The 15,966-nt window shown below is 33.2% G+C and overlaps 2 protein-coding genes across 2 annotated transcripts; both read right to left on the minus strand.

Moving 5' to 3' along the window:
• Window positions 1-10,025: 10,025 nt before the first annotated feature.
• LOC114416326 lies at window positions 10,026-10,868 on the minus strand. The gene is made up of 2 exons (XM_028381193.1): window positions 10,394-10,868; window positions 10,026-10,279 (listed from the first exon to the last, which is right to left on the minus strand). The coding sequence occupies exons 1-2, from the start codon at window positions 10,866-10,868 to the stop codon at window positions 10,026-10,028; spliced, it is 729 nt and encodes a 242-aa protein (XP_028236994.1).
• Window positions 10,869-11,716: 848 nt separating this feature from the next.
• Window positions 11,717-13,396, minus strand: LOC114417077 (zingipain-2-like). The gene is made up of 2 exons (XM_028382179.1): window positions 12,884-13,396; window positions 11,717-12,488 (listed from the first exon to the last, which is right to left on the minus strand). The coding sequence occupies exons 1-2, from the start codon at window positions 13,326-13,328 to the stop codon at window positions 11,905-11,907; spliced, it is 1,029 nt and encodes a 342-aa protein (XP_028237980.1). The 5' UTR covers window positions 13,329-13,396; the 3' UTR covers window positions 11,717-11,904.
• Window positions 13,397-15,966: the final 2,570 nt, after the last annotated feature.

A 15,966-nucleotide genomic window follows, 5' to 3' on the forward strand; every position in this document is an offset into this window, starting at 1 on the left:
CTAGGTTATTCTTTAGGTTGTCCCAACCTGGTCTAATATCGTTATATTTTTAATCAATTATGAATTTTGTCATAAATTTTTTTTTTAATTAATTCATTTTTTATTTTATATTCCTTTTATATTAAATCATACATGATATTTAAGGCTTAAATATTTATTTTTGTCTATAAATATGTCACTTTTCTTTTTTTTTCTTTTACTCCATTTTTTTCATTTTTCAGTTGTGTGATTCTTTTTTTTTTAATTTTGATCTCTGTAAGTTTTTTTTTCCACTTTTAGTTTCCACAAGTTTCTTATTTTAGTCCCTATAATTTTTTTATTATTTTTAGTCTCTATAATATCACTATAAGCGTGACACTACTATTACTGTTGACGTTGCATCGATAGAATGACTTTTTTTTATGATAGGGCATTGATGATGACATTTTTTGCTCACATGGTGCACAATGATGTCATTGTTAACAAATTTTGTAACTATGACTCTTGATAGAGACTACAAATAAAAAAACATAAATTTAAAGGAACTAAGACTTGAAAAATAAAAATTATGCAAAGACAAAAAATAAAAAAGGATAAACTTATAATGACCAATTTCATACTTAAGCTTCCCAAATTTGACATAATATTCTAACTTAATTTCTTTTTTGGTGTGAGCTGAGGATATCTCCCTTCTCCAACCATAGTCCGAGACTAATTTCTTTTCAAATGTAGAGATAATTGAAGTGAGCTTTGAGTCTTCCAATAAAGTATTCTTCATATACTAATTTTGTCCCTAAATATAAGACTTGTTTTCTTTTTGTAAGACTCTTTTGAAGTTGTCTTTTATGTTAATTATTTTTTGTCTAAAAGACCCTTGATTATTTTATACTAAATGCTTTATGTATTAAATGAATTCTCTCTCTCTCTCTCTCTCTCTCTCTCTCTCTCTTGTAAGGATAGAAAAAAAATAGACTATCATACAATAATATTATAAATCTATAAAGAATTGGTATAAAGAATTTGAAGGGTAATTTTAAAAAAATATTATAAATCTATAAAGAATTTAATGTTACTAACTAAATTGACTAACTTTCTTGAAGGTTGTGAATTAAGTAAAAAAGTCTTATAATTTTAGGGACGGAGGTATATATGGTCAAAAATTAAACCCTTAACAATATTATTAAGAACTCAACTATCTATCAATTATGCTAAATCTTGTTGATACTAACTTAATGTCTTTCATTATCAATCGTTGAAGACGATGTATCATGTGCTGTTCAACTGAGCAGTTCGGTACAATTCACAGTCAGTATTTATGAAATCAAATCAAATCGCAATTACTTAATTTATTTGTATTATAATGTTTATTAGTTACATATAATAATATATAATACTTATATTATTTATTAAATATTTTCATTTCTTTATTCTGATAATAAAAGTTGGAATGACGATACCAACTAGTAATATATTTATCAATACGTTCAATCACCAAAATTGAATCACACTGCATTGCAAATATTTTTATCTATAAATATAAACACTTATAAAAGATAAGAGAAGATAACACAAAAAAAATTATTAATAGGATTGAATTGATTGATAAAGTGATTAGAGGATAAGTAAAATAATAAATAAATAAATAAAAAATAGAGTGGAGAGTGTTAGGTGGATATTGTTATTGTGTGAGGAGTGATAACAATTTAACAAACTTTCAAACTATAGAGCAAACATGAAACACAATTTGCATAATTGAACTATTTAAGTCATTGGATAAGATGAATCCAAGGCAATTCTGCACAAACCATGCTTGCATTGCTTAGCAGTTATACCTCGCTGCATCCTTATGTATCCTTTCTCACCCCAACCTGTGCCCCATGAATTCTTCACTATCCCATAGTCAGTTTCATTAGTTGTGCCATAACCAATTGCAGTAACACCATGGTCTAGGTCAGTTCCACATTCACCTGTGTAAATCCCACCCGCATAAAACATGAAATGTCCATTATTTGCATCAATGGAAACTGACACACGTTGCTTAGCCACAGCTTTCTGGAGTGCCTCCTCACTATTGGAAGGAACTTTCTCATACCGCTTAATTTGAGCCACTCAGGAAGCTGCTATGGTTGTGTTACTAGTCCCATCAACTCCCTTATAGTGAATCTTATATGTATAACTAAGATATGCTTATTCCATAAATTATGCATGTGTCCTAAGGAAAGATTGAACATATTCTCTCTATTGACACATGTGACTATCAATTTGTGTTCTGTAAACAGGGTAACCAAGTGGTTTCAAAATTATCTATCCTTGAAATACACTATGAAATTACGTTTCTGTTGCATAATAGGGAGTGCGAAAACTATGATTCCCTTGTGTGCTTTTTTTTATAAAAAAAGGTATAAAATGAAATCATGTGTTCCATTGAGTATTTATATTTTGTTTCCAAAATATAAAATGTAAATGGGATTCAATTGTGTATCTTAACAAAGATCATAACAGAATCGCATTTCCATTGCATATTTAACAAGAGGTGAGGAGAAGGACTCAGGTAAGAGGAAGGGAGGAAGGAGGAAGGATGGAGTGTTTGAACACATGGGTAAAATGATTTTTTTCCAAGAATTTTAAAGTTTTTGTAATACAGATGGAGTGTTTGAACACATGGGTAGGAACTTAGAATAATTATGATAGGGACCAATAGTAATACAGATGGATAATGATATAGTCTAGACTACTTGTGTCACACCTGAGCCCACTAGCATATGCACCTTATCTAGTGTGGGGGTAACTGCATCCACCAGATTTTTTTATTTCTTAATGTATATAAAAACAAATTGTCCCTATAAAAAAATATAATTTTAACCCAAAATTCAAACAAACAGAAGGTATTCAATACAAAAACTACATACCAAGTCCAAACCATTTAGTCCAATTCTCATTATTGTTATAATAAAACACACAAAAAAATATACCACACACTATATAAAACACCCTGCTTCATGTAACATCCCAACAATAATCCAATAAAAATTTAGATAAATATTTTCTAAATATATCTTTTAATAAATGAAAGGTAGATTAAATTTTTTTAACATATTAAATTGTTATATATATTTTTTTTTAAAAATATTAGTATAATAATATATTAGATTAGGTAAAAATAATAAAAATAAAAAATAAAAAAATAGTTAAACAAATCACAAATGATATAATTTGTTGCCTCTGCCTTGATGCCTCATGCTGTATTACTATATATACTACTACTAATGTGTTCCAATATTTGAGCAATCAAACAAATATTTTAACTTGCTAATTCAAGAATTATAAAGCAAAAGAAAATGTGGTGATTTCAAGAATTATCAAGTCTATAGGAGCACAAGAAGTACAAATATGTCTTCAGTAAATTACTGTAACAAGTCATTTCCCTGTATCTAATGCAGGATTTAGGAATCAAATGCTGAATGCTATTAAAGGCTTTTCAAGATCACCTCAAAATGGATTGTTCATAAATTCATGTTTTGCTCACTACCAATCTGAGAGGCAGGATACATGGTTTGCTGACAATTCTCCTGTCATTGGGAACAAGGTGGGTGCCTTATCATGTCTCTGATGCAGTTTTAGTTGAGAATATTGCATGTTGGTATGCGGAGGAGTTTCAATACTAGATTGAGGTTAATGATGATTGTAACATCCCAACTTTTCGTAAATAAATTTAAAAAGCTTTTTAGTAAAAAATAAATAAATATAGAGCAAATAATAGGCTGAGTACCCTAGGTATAAATAGTTATGTTAAGTCAGCTGCCTCCTTTTGGCCTCATTTTCGTTTTTCCCCTTCTCCTCTCAAAACCCTTTCTTTTTCCCGCAGCCCAACAAACCAGTCTCAGAAAAATGACGATCTCGAACCTGTTCACCGTTGGATCGTCGTGAAATTTGAGTATCATGTTCGCAACACAATTCCGAGCATTCTCACCGTTGGTAATTTCGATATCATGTCCTAACTGAGAGAAACACCCTTCGCATTGTAGCCTTTTTCTTTCCCGCAGAAACCCAGAGCTGTCTTGGTAAAACTACGATCCCGGTTTTGTTAACCGTTGGATTATTTTGAAATTTGGATATGTTGTTCGAAATTCAATTCCGCACGCTTCCACCGTTGGGATTTGCGAGATAATATTCGTGGTGGGAGAAAAAGGAATCGTATGAAGACAGTACAAGTGGAGGTTTCAATCTCTTCTCCGTCTCTCTGACGTTTGGGAATTCTATCGGAGCAGTTGGATGAATAATTGAAAGAATTTCCGGGAACCGCTAGAGATGTTGCTATCGCTGGCTGAAGACACGTGAGCCCGCTTAAAGGTAAGGGATGAGTTATTCACAATTGGGGGTTACTGAGAACATGTGTAGGGATCCTTAGAGGATTAAATTGGGGTTTTATTTTGAGATGTTTATTAAATTACAAATTTTCCTTTATGATTATAAATAAAATATTGACGTCCTAATGAAAATTGTTTGATAAATTGTGCTCTTGATATTTATATATTTTGACCTATGATTTTGATATAAGTGTGTAATATTATTTGAGGGGTTTTAGTTCTCATGTTGTGATAGTCTTTTGTATAAATTGCTATATTGAGGATATGAAATGATGATTCAAATTGTGAGTATGTGATGAATTGTGGAATAACATGTGCTTTGAGATTATAATATTGTTATTGAGATTGAGTATAAGTGTAAAGTTGAACATGTGTTAATTTGTGAGATACGTGAAAACATGTGATGGTGGATTGTGACACTATGAGATGTGAAATTGTGAATGAGTTTTAGTTGTGGATAAGTATGTAGTTAACACTTGATGTGAAATTACTTGTGTTGTAAGTTATGAATTGTACAATAACCCGACCAGTGTTATCTTGAGAAAAGTGTAAATGCGCAGTGTTAAAGAGAAAGTGTAGGTTTTCTATTTAGGAACCAGTGTTAAAGAGAAAGTGTAGGTTCCTATTTAGGAACCAGTGTTAAATTGTAGCGCAATATGTTGTACGTGTTTAAGACACGAGTGTGAGGTCGTGGGTATTGTATAATTCACTAGCAGTGTCTGTGTGCTAATATGATTTTAGGGGTTGGACCTGAATCAGGAGGGAGAGGCCCTGACGGACTCTTCGGAGTGTAGGCCTTGGGGGTCATCGGGTTTGAGTGCTCCTTTAAGCCTATGCTGATCCCATATGGTTGGAGCATTCTCGCAAAACATCGTGACCCTGACTGGTCTCTCTATGATCTTACTTAGTGAGAGTGACCTGACAAACCCATTGTGTGGTGTGTCTTGCTATGTACTCCTAAGCGCCCTAGGGTGGTTTTTCACTGACATGGTACCACATTGCATATAGGCTTGAGTCTTAGCATAACTGTCGCATACGCTTGCTAATTGTTTATTATTAAATTGATGTGTTATTATGTCTTGATCGGAGTGTGTGATTCCTGTGTATAATGATTGATGATTGAAAGGTGTGATTGATGAATGACAAAGTGATGAAATAATGTGAGATATGCTAAGTAAATTGTATTTGGCTACTATATGTTGTGTTGTTTCTCTCTAGTAGTTAGCAATGTGATAACTCACTCCCGGTTTGCTGTTTGTGTTTGGATCCTGTGATGATCTTGAACTTTGTGTTCGGGGGAGCAGATGAATAGGTGGATGACTATGAAGAACCTCATGCTAGAGGACACGGGAACACCACGCTCTGATAGGATGTGACATTAGGATATAGGTTCTATATTAATTGTATGAGACTTATATGACTTTCTTTGAGTCGAGATGACTTTATTATTTATTTGGACAAGTTTGAATATGATGTAGAAGAAAGTGAATGTGAGCCTTTTACCCATTTGAAAAGCTTGTATTTAAAAATACTTTTAATTAATATTTGAATTTTCATTCCTTTATTAATATATATGTGAGGGGTAGAGGGTGTCACAATGATATGATTTTTTCCACAGAATATTCACCTTGAGAAAAATTCTAGGACATTTACGTAAATGTATGCTTTGTTTATTGGCCATATATGCTTACTTATGGAATCTTCTTTTTAATGGTGTTTGCTTGCCAGTATTTCATGAATACTAATATCTATCTTAATTGGTGTATATTAGCATTCAATAATTTATGCATTTTTCATCCAAGATATGTGTAGCATTTTTCATCTATATGAATGTGGTTGCTTAATTTATGCAGTTTAAGTAGATATGAGCAGGTGGTGGGTGCTGTTGAATTGGGTTTGGGAAAGAGTGTGTGTTAGAGGATGTGGAGAGAGTACGAAGGAAGTGGTCAATTAATAGGGGATTTAGAAAGAGGATGGGGAGTGACAGTTAAGAAAAGAGTACGAAGTTTTCACTTTGTGTGATTTGGTAACCATGGCGGGCGCATTTTAGGACAGGATTATCTTGTTTAGCAAGAGTAGTAACTTTTATTAGATTTTGAAAATTTCAAGTTTAAGTATATCTTGTTTAGCAAGAGTAGTAACGACTTGCTGGCTCATGCATATCCCACGATCATAGTAGATTCGAGTTTAGCTATAAAAGTCTGCATCTATGTAAATTTTACCTGACATAATACAATTTCTCTTATGATATAATAAACTTTTATTAAAGCCAGGATCTTGGCTATAAGCTTCACATTCTAGACAAGGTCAAGTCCATTGCGTCTGCTACAAAGTCTGCAACCAACAGAATAATGAACAAGTTCTAAGTAACAGAAACAAGTGCATGATGTATAGTGTTAAACAAATAGAGACATTGAGACCGAGTCTAACCTGCATCTTCTTTGGTGAAACACAAGGGAGGTGTAATTCTGAAGACATTTCCATAGTAACGTGATTGAAGTGTGAGATTCTTGTGTAATGTGATTGATGATTGAAAAGTGAATTTTGAATGACGAAGTGGTGAAGTTACGTGAGCTATGTTTAAGCAAGTGGTATCTCATTTATATAATATGTATATTTAATTGTCTTGTTTCTCTATTAGCTAGGAATGTGATAACTCACTCCCTGTGTGTTGTTGTGTTTGGATCCTGTGATGATCTTGAACTTGTGTTCGGGGGAGCAGATGAATAGGTGGATGACTATGAAGAACCTCATGCTAGAGGACACGGGAACACAACGCTCTGATAGGATGTGACATTAGGATATAGGTTCTATATTAATTGTATGAAGCTTAGACGACTTTGTTTGAGTCGAGAATACTTTATTATTTATTTGGACAAGTTTGAATATGATGTAGAAGAAAGTGAATGTGAGCCTCTTTCCCCTTTGAAAGACTTGTTTAAAAAAAATGTTTTAAAAATACTTTTAATTAATATTTGAATTTTTTTTATTTCTTATTAGTATATATGTGAGGGGTAGAGGGTGTCACAACATGAGCTTATTTCAGGCTATAAAACATAGATTGACAGATCTGCACTACTGCAGAAAATTTTAGTGTTATACTTTTTCTTGAAATGAAATTTAATATTATTAAACGTGTAAAATACATAACAACTACAAACTATAACTAAAATATAAATTTAATATTAATATTAATTTTGTTATGATTAAATTTAGAAGGAGAAAATTTTGAATATATTTTCGTTATAATTATATTTACAATTTACAATGCTGATGTCAAGAAATGAAATTTACCTTAATACATAGGCCACACCGTCCCTTCATATGTTTTAATGAAAATGTGTGGTTAGAGCATTTATATGCATTGGTAGCAAAAGAAAAGCATGTGAATTATACTTTGAACCCCTTGAAGATTTAGACACAGTTGGAAACAATAAATTTTAGTCAAAGCTAACAATGAAGAAGCCATCTGCCATCCATACTCTATAAATAAGTAAATCTAATTGCTTAGGCCCAGAAATTGAATGCATTTTTGCTTATACAAAACTCCTTCATTATATGAAATTAGTGCCTTTTCACAATAGGGGTGTGTTAGAAATTTGAAATTAGTGCTGAGCACGGGTCGAACTGACCCGACGTATGTTTTGATGAGTAACAATCTTCATGTTTTTTCATTTGCTTATTATTTTATTATTATATAACAATTAATTCATAAAGTTAAAAGACTACGCTACGCTTTCGATGAAAAGCAAATAGCACAGGAATAGGTGTACTCAAGTACATTGAAAGTTGCAATTTTTAGCTTTCCAATTTCAAATAATATTTTTAATTCATAAAGCTTTTCGAAACCCAAACAAAGGCTTTTTCTCTCCTTGTACGTTCTCATCATTCCTTTTCTTCTTTGTTTCGACATTTCTCTTTCATGGCATCAGATTTATGTTCTCTTTTATTTCTTACTAAGAAGTGGAGGAGCTTCTGTCATGACTCATGGAAGTTCTACCCGATGTCACCGACCCGACATAACCGAAGGCTTCAACGGTCGGACTTGGGCCGAAGAATGATGTGATCGTTTTTGGTCGGATGAGCTATTTTGGATCCAAATCGACCCGTGCTCAGCCCTAATTCCCACACCCAGCAACAACGTAGCTTCCCATGCAGTCAACGGCGGTCTCCCGGCGAAACGGCGTAGTAGCCAGCATTCCACGACATTCCTCTCCTAGACACGACGTCGAGGCCATGGATTCAACGACGTTCCTCCCCGGAAACAAGGTTCCTTTCGACGTCATTGCTTTCAGCAGCAACGACGTAGAAGACCTTACCTTTCAAGCATTGGTTGTTACACGCTACGTCGGTGCCGCCATACCCGACCTTAAAAGCTTACCTTTCAACGTCGTTCCTCATGCCGGCAACGTCTTCGAAGGCAAACCTACAACTACGGGCCTCCAGTCATCCCCGTCGCAGGAATCGTGTGTTTCTAAAACGGTGGAAGGAGATCATCGTAGACTTGCCGGAGGCCTACGACGACGTCTCATTCAAAGACGGCCTTGCACCGTCGTTGAACTCCGATAAACACCGACGTTGAACGCGTTTTTGTTGGTTTTGTGGAGAAAATTATAAAAAATAGAGGAGAGAAGAGAGACAATACGTATGCAGAGGAAATAAAATTATTCTATTCTAATTTGAATTGTTCTCAACAGCGATACAATAAATAGCAAAAGATAAACTAATTAGATAACAAGATATTAGCAAAACAGAATATTAAAACTAACTTGCTCCTTAAAGATAAGAGAAACCACTTATTGACTAGGCTAATCCATTAAAACTGACTTACTCCTAAAATATAGGAAATCAACTTATTTACTAAATCCTATTTTAAAAATTGAAAAATAAAATATTATGCAGTTACAAAAGTATATCTTCAACACTCCTCCTTGCTTTTGGAACTGCAAACTCCAATTCTTTGAGTTCAAGTTTGTTGATAGGTAGTGATTTTGTAAGCATGTCAGCCAATTGATCTTTAGACTTGCAGTAAATTAAGTTCACTTCTCTACTTTGTTGCATCTTTATCAAATAATAAACCTGGATGTTGAAATGTTTAATCTTCCCATGACACACGGGATTGTTTGCAATAGCAATGGCTACTTGATTGTCAACAAAAATTCCAGTTTTGTTCTTTTTAGAAAATAGAATGTTTGACCTTGTTGAAGTGTACATTAGACATTCAATCAAGCTCCCATAATATCCTTCATCAATGTTATCAACATCTTCCTCCTTGTTGAACTTCACCTTTTGATTCATTGGTGTGCTAACAGATTTGCATTCCTCCATTTGAAACTTCTTCAAATTTTCTTTTGCATATTTCCTTTTTTTCATGTTTAGCATTCTTTCAAGATGACAATGATCAAGTCTCTTGTGCTTGAATTCCATGGGTGTGACTTGAGTGAAATAGGTTGTATGCTCCTCCTCTGCTGGATCAAATGAGAAGCTTTTACCTTTCATTTTAACCCTTAGAACTTCCCGGCCAAAATTGTCATAGATAAAGCAATGTTGATGTTCAAAGGACACTTTAAATCCCTTTTTAATCAACTGACCTACACTTAGCAAGTTTTGGTCAATGTTAGGTACATAAAGAACATCTGATATTAATTTGATACCTGAACACGTTGAAATTGCAACAGTTCATTTTCCTTTTACAGGAATATAGCCACCATTCCCAATTCTGACCTTTGAGACATTAGTTGGCTTCAAATCCTTGAATAAAGTCTTATCATATGTCATGTGGTTCGTACAACCACTATCAATCAACCAACTTTCACTTGATTCACTACTCAAGAAGCATGTGGCCACAAACAGTTGATCCTCTTCTTCTTGATTAGCAATCCGAGCTCCGTCATCATGGTGATTTTTGTTGGTGCAGATCACCGCTTCATGTCCTATCTAGTTGCACTTGTTACATTTTGCATCTGATCTCCTCCAACATCTGAAAGGTGCATGACCTTTTTTGCCACAATGCTGACAAGGTGGATAATTTTTCTTTTTATCCTTACCTTGGTTGTTTGCACTGTTTTCGCTGCTTGCTGGTTGAATCTTCTTGAAAAAATCCTTTTTGCTTTCATCAACTTCATGATGTTTGGCGGGCAAAGCACCTTCGACAACACGATCTTGCCTCATCAACCTTCGCTGCTCTTGAGCTTGCAGGGCATGTAGTACTTCTGCCAATGTGATTTTCGACAGATCCTTTGTGTTCTCTAATGAAGTTATAGATGCTTCATACCTCTCCGGCACCGTTACCAAAATTTTCTCTACAATTCTCGAATCAGTAAAATCACTTCCTAACAACTTTATCTTGTTAGCAATACCTAACAATTTGTTTGAGTATTCTTTGATTGTCTCTGACTCTTTCATCCTTTGAAGCTCAAATTCCCTCCTTAAATTTAGCACTTGCATGCTTCGTATTCTATCATCTCCAGCGTATTCCTCTTTCAGATAATCCCAAATTGCTTTGGGTGATTTAAGAGTCATGATTCTGATGAATATCATTTGTGAAACACCAGTGAACAAACATGACCTCGCCTTTGCCTTCTTCATCTTTCTTTCCTTGTGATTTTTAATTTGGGCCGTGGTGGGATTTTCAGGCAGCGGATATATTTCATAATCCTCTTCCACAGCATCCCATAAATCCAAAGACTCCATGTAGGATTGCATTTTCACTTCCCAGAGATCATAATTCTCTCCATCAAAGATTGGAAGAGTTATGTGGGAAAAACTTGCTTCACCTTCCATGGTAGAGGTCTCGTAAGAATAAGGCTCTCGATACCAATTGTTGGTTTTGTGGAGGAAATTATAAAAAATAGAGGAGAGAAGAGAGACAATACGTATGCAGAGGAAATAGAATTATTCTATTCTAATTCGAATTGTTCTCAGCAGCGATACAATAAATAGCAAAAGACAAACTAATTAGATAACAAGATATTAACAAAACAGAATATTAAAACTAACTTGCTCCTTAAAGATAAGAGAAACCACTTATTGACTAGGCTAATCCATTAAAACTGACTTACTCTTAAAATATAGGAAATCAACTTATTTACTAAATCCTATTTTAAAAATTGAAAAATAAAATATTATGCAGTTACAAAAGTATATCTTCAACAGTTTTTTGTAGCAGTGATTTGAGCAATCAAACAAATATTTTAACTTGCTAATTCAATTAGATGCCACATATTGTCTCATTAGACTATTAGTAATGTGCTGTATTTTGAATGTACTTTTGTCCTTCATTAAAGAGTCACATTTGGATTACATGTACGAGGAAATGTCAGAAAATATCTCATTCAAATAAGAAATATTCGATTATCATCCTATAATTACATTAGTAATGTCATCTTATAAGGACAAAAAGGTATTTAAACTGACAAAAAAAGATATAGAGAGCAACGAGTGTTAAGTAGGTATTATTGTGTGAGTAGTAGTAGCAACACATGTACTCTAACTCACTTTGTTGCACGTTTACAAGCTATAAAGAAAACATGAAACACGATTTGCATAATTGAACTCTTTAAGCTGTTGGATAAGATGAATCCAATGCAATTCCACATATACCGTGCTTAGCAGCTATACCTCGATGCATCCTTATGTATCCTTTCTCACCCCATTGTGTGCCCCATGAATTCTTCACTATCCAATAGTCAGTTCCATTTTCTGTGCCATAACCCACTGCAGTAACACCATGGTCTAGATCAGTTCCACATTCTCCATTGTAAATTCCACTGGAGTAAAACATGAATGTCGCATTAGTTGCATGAATGGAAACTGACACAGGTTGGTTGGCCACAGCTTTCTTGAGTGCTTCCTCACTATAGGAAGGAACTATCTCATACCCCTTAATCTGAGCCACTGGGGAGGCTGCTATGGTTGTGTTACAAGTTCCATCAACTCCCTTGTACGGGTAGTTAGTCTCACTAGTGATTCCACCGTTTTTAATAATGAATTCAAACCCATCTTCCATGAAACCTCCTTCACATCCATCATCCACACTATCACAATCCACTAACTCTTGCTCTGAAAGGGACACTAGGTTTCCTGTACTTATTTGGTGGATACCCTCAGTTGCAGCTATAGTTGAAAATGCCCAGCAACTCCCTATAATTTTTCAAACAAAACTAACTGATTAACCCATATATCTTTTCAAATTGAGGCACATGCAAAATAATAACAGTAAAGCTTAAATGTGGTTTTAGGCATTAAAAATTTGGATTTTTTTAAAACAATATATAACTATATGATCCTAGTAATAATTTCATATATTTGAAAAGTGACAATTAATAGTGTGCTTAAATTTCATACATAGTGAGAAATAATTAATTATGCTTTCTTGGTAGAGCTAGTAAATAATGATTTCTATTTTTTCATGACCATGATTTTTGAGGCTATAATTGATTTTTTTGTGTTATCCAAACAAAAAGTAAAACGAGATGAAGGAAATAATGAAGAAGATGGAGCATAATGAAGTACTTATATGGTGTTATTTGTCTTACCACATTGATCACCTTGGTCTTTGATTGGAGTCACAGCTCCTTTTACCCTCCAGTCTATAGCTTCAGGAATATCGGTCACGTTTTCATACTTAAATCCATTTAACTTAAATGTTGTTGTGCTAAACTCGTAGGTCCTCTTCAATCCATTACGTGAATCCTTGAATTCCTCAAGTGTGAGATCAGCAAGGTGATTAACGCCAAGCTTGTAAGGTTTGTTGCCAGCAGCATTGAATGATTCAATGAACTCCACATTGTCCTTGAATATCTGGAAACGTTTTTCCTTCTCTGCAGCATCCTTATACATTTTTCCATATTCTGCCATCCAATTTTCATGTCTTTCTCGCAAGGCTGTTTGATGCAGCTTGCGGGGCATCACTTGGGAAATCCCAACTGCAAGGAAAAGGAATAGGGCTAACATGTGTTGCTTTTGGCCAGTGAAAGCCATTTCTTAATTATCAGCAATGATCAGTTTTGTAAGAAAAGGCTTAGTTGGTATATTGTGTTAAAGAGAGAAATGTGAATTGTTATGCATTGAAATGAATGAATCTGGAGGTTTATATAGAGATCATAGTACCTTATGTTATGGAATTATTAACGTGAATAATTATGCTTGGTTGCTTAATTTCTGATTAATTCCTTGCCTTGTAAAATTTGCATTTGATTTAGACATTTGTTAATTTGCTGTTGTTTTAGAAGCCAGATATTGGTTTGTTCATTGTTATTGTAGCATTATTGCATCTCAGGTTGGATACAAGGCAGTTCTTGAAATCATCCAAGCCAACTGGCAACTACAACAAAACAAAAAAAAGACTGATAGTAATGTTTTGCATTAATGCATTTTGACTTTTGAGATTACTTTTTGTCCTTTCATTGCCGTACGTTCACACCTTCCCCTGGGTCAAACCGTCATACTTTTCGATGTTAAATGCACAAGAAAAATTTATTTTAGTGCTAAGAATGCAATGTATGATTATAATAAGCATACGACATTACCACCTACTATATGTCACATATATAATGTCTTTGTATATTGATGTCAACAACAATATTTTATTTGTACTATTAGACTACTAGTAATGCCTGTATATATGTTCATTGAAATACCATTATTCCAACTCAGGTTGGAGACAAGCCAGTCCTTGAAATCATCCAAACCTACAACAAACAAAAAAGACTAATAAAAGTTTGTTGCATTTTGACTTTTGATCGGTCAATTTTTATCCTTTCATTGCGGTTCCCACCTTCACCTTGGTCAAAGCGTCTGACTTTTCGATGTTAAATATGCACGAGAAAAATTTGTGTGAAGAATGAAATATATGGTTATAATTAGCATGCATGCACCTTTGTCTTTGTATTTTGATGTTAACAACAATATTTGTATTTTCATATGTCAGAGAGAGAGGTGTCGTAGCCTCTGCCTTGATGCCTCATTCTGTACTATTATACCACGTACCTGTCTTCTATTATACTACTACTAATGTGTTGCAATGTTTGAGCAATCAAACAAATATTTTAACTTGCTAATTCAATTAGATGCCACATATTGATCATTAGACTATGAGTAATGTGCTTCATTTTGAGTCCACTTGTCTTCATTGAAGAGTTTCACATTTGGATTACATGTACGAGGGAAATGTTAATTCTAAGTATAGCAGATAATTCATCTTTGCATCTTCATCTCAATTATAATCATTATTAATGTTATCCTATCATTCACAATACCATTTATGTTTTGAAAAAATACAGTTTTCATCAACGTTTTTATGTTATTAGGATCTTTTCTTTTAAGCATATATTTTTTTTATCAAGAAAAATTGAATCCATTAACTTGCTTAAAAGATTCCAGGTCAGTTTTACTTAGACAAACAACTTGTTTGGTGTTAGCAATAACAATTTATAAGGATAATCCTAAAACTTTTTAAAAGAAAAAAATAAAACTAAGCAACACTATATTTTTTAAAACACGTTTTTTAACTTTTTTTGTTAAATACTAAAACTTATAAACATCTCATTTTCTATTTAATAGAATTTACATGAGATTAATCCTAATAACTAAAAATACATTCAAAATGAGTTAATTATTTTTATATATTGTTAGTTGAATTGTTCCTTTTAAGACTTGTGTGAAAAACGCAAGTTAAGTCACTTTTTTATATCTCTTTAATGTAATTATAAGATGTCAATTCACCGATTTAGGTGTTCAATTCAAGGATCTTTTTATGGATTTAGGTGTAAGAAAATATATCGAATGTATTTTGAGGACAAGTTCTAGGTTATTCTTTAGGTAGTTCCAACCTGGTCCAATATCATTATATTTTTAATCAATTATGAACTTTGTCATGAATAAATATTTTAATTAATTCATTTTTTTATATTCCAAATCATACGTGATATTTAAGACTTAAATATTTATTTTTGTCTACAAATATGTCACTTTTTTTTCTTTTAGTCCATTTTTTCATTTTTTGTTTGTGTGAGTTCTTTTTTTTTTATTTTGATCTCTATAAGTTTTTTTTTCACTTTTAATTTCTGTAAGTATCTTTTTTAATTCATGTAAGTTTTCTATTTTCATTTTTAGTCCATACAATGTCACTATAAACATGACACTACTATTGTTTAGGTTGCGTCGATAGAATGTTTTTTTTTTTACAATGACAGGGGCATTGGTGATGATTTTTGTTGGTCACATGGTGCACAATGAGTCATTGCTAACAAGTTTTGTAACTTTGACCGATGATAGAGACTACAAATTAAAAAACATAAGTTTAAATAAATAAGACTTGAAAAAAAAAGTCAACTTATAATGACCAATTTCATATTTAAGTCTTCCAAATTTGACATAATATTCTAACTTAATTTATTTTTTGGTGTGCATCAAGGATATCTCCATTCTCCAACCGTAGCCCTAGACTAATTTCTTACTAATTTCTTTTGAAGTGTAGAGATTATATTTGTGAGCTTTTGAGTCTTCCAATAAAGTATTCTTCATATACTACTTTTGTTCCTAATTATAAGAGTTGTTTTCATTTTATTTGTTTCTTTTTATAAGACTCTCTTCAAGTTGTTGTTGAGACTTTGGCAAG

Source organism: Glycine soja, chromosome 6 (genome assembly GCF_004193775.1).
Source record: "Glycine soja cultivar W05 chromosome 6, ASM419377v2, whole genome shotgun sequence".
Classification (NCBI taxonomy): domain Eukaryota; kingdom Viridiplantae; phylum Streptophyta; class Magnoliopsida; order Fabales; family Fabaceae; genus Glycine; species Glycine soja.

What these genes read in the sequence shown, in the direction of transcription:
- LOC114416326 (XM_028381193.1), bottom strand. Translation starts at nt 10,868, where the DNA reads ATGACTCTTAAATCACCCAAAGCAATTTGGGATTATCTGAAAGAGGAA. An exon ending in AAACAGTGCAAACAACCAAG is followed by an intron (nt 10,280 to 10,393) that starts GTAAGGATAAAA and finishes GCAACTAGATAG; the next exon opens with GACATGAAGCGGTGATCTGC.
- LOC114417077 (XM_028382179.1), bottom strand. Translation starts at nt 13,328, where the DNA reads ATGGCTTTCACTGGCCAAAAGCAACACATGTTAGCCCTATTCCTTTTC. An exon ending in AGACCAAGGTGATCAATGTG is followed by an intron (nt 12,489 to 12,883) that starts GTAAGACAAATA and finishes GAAAAATTATAG; the next exon opens with GGAGTTGCTGGGCATTTTCA.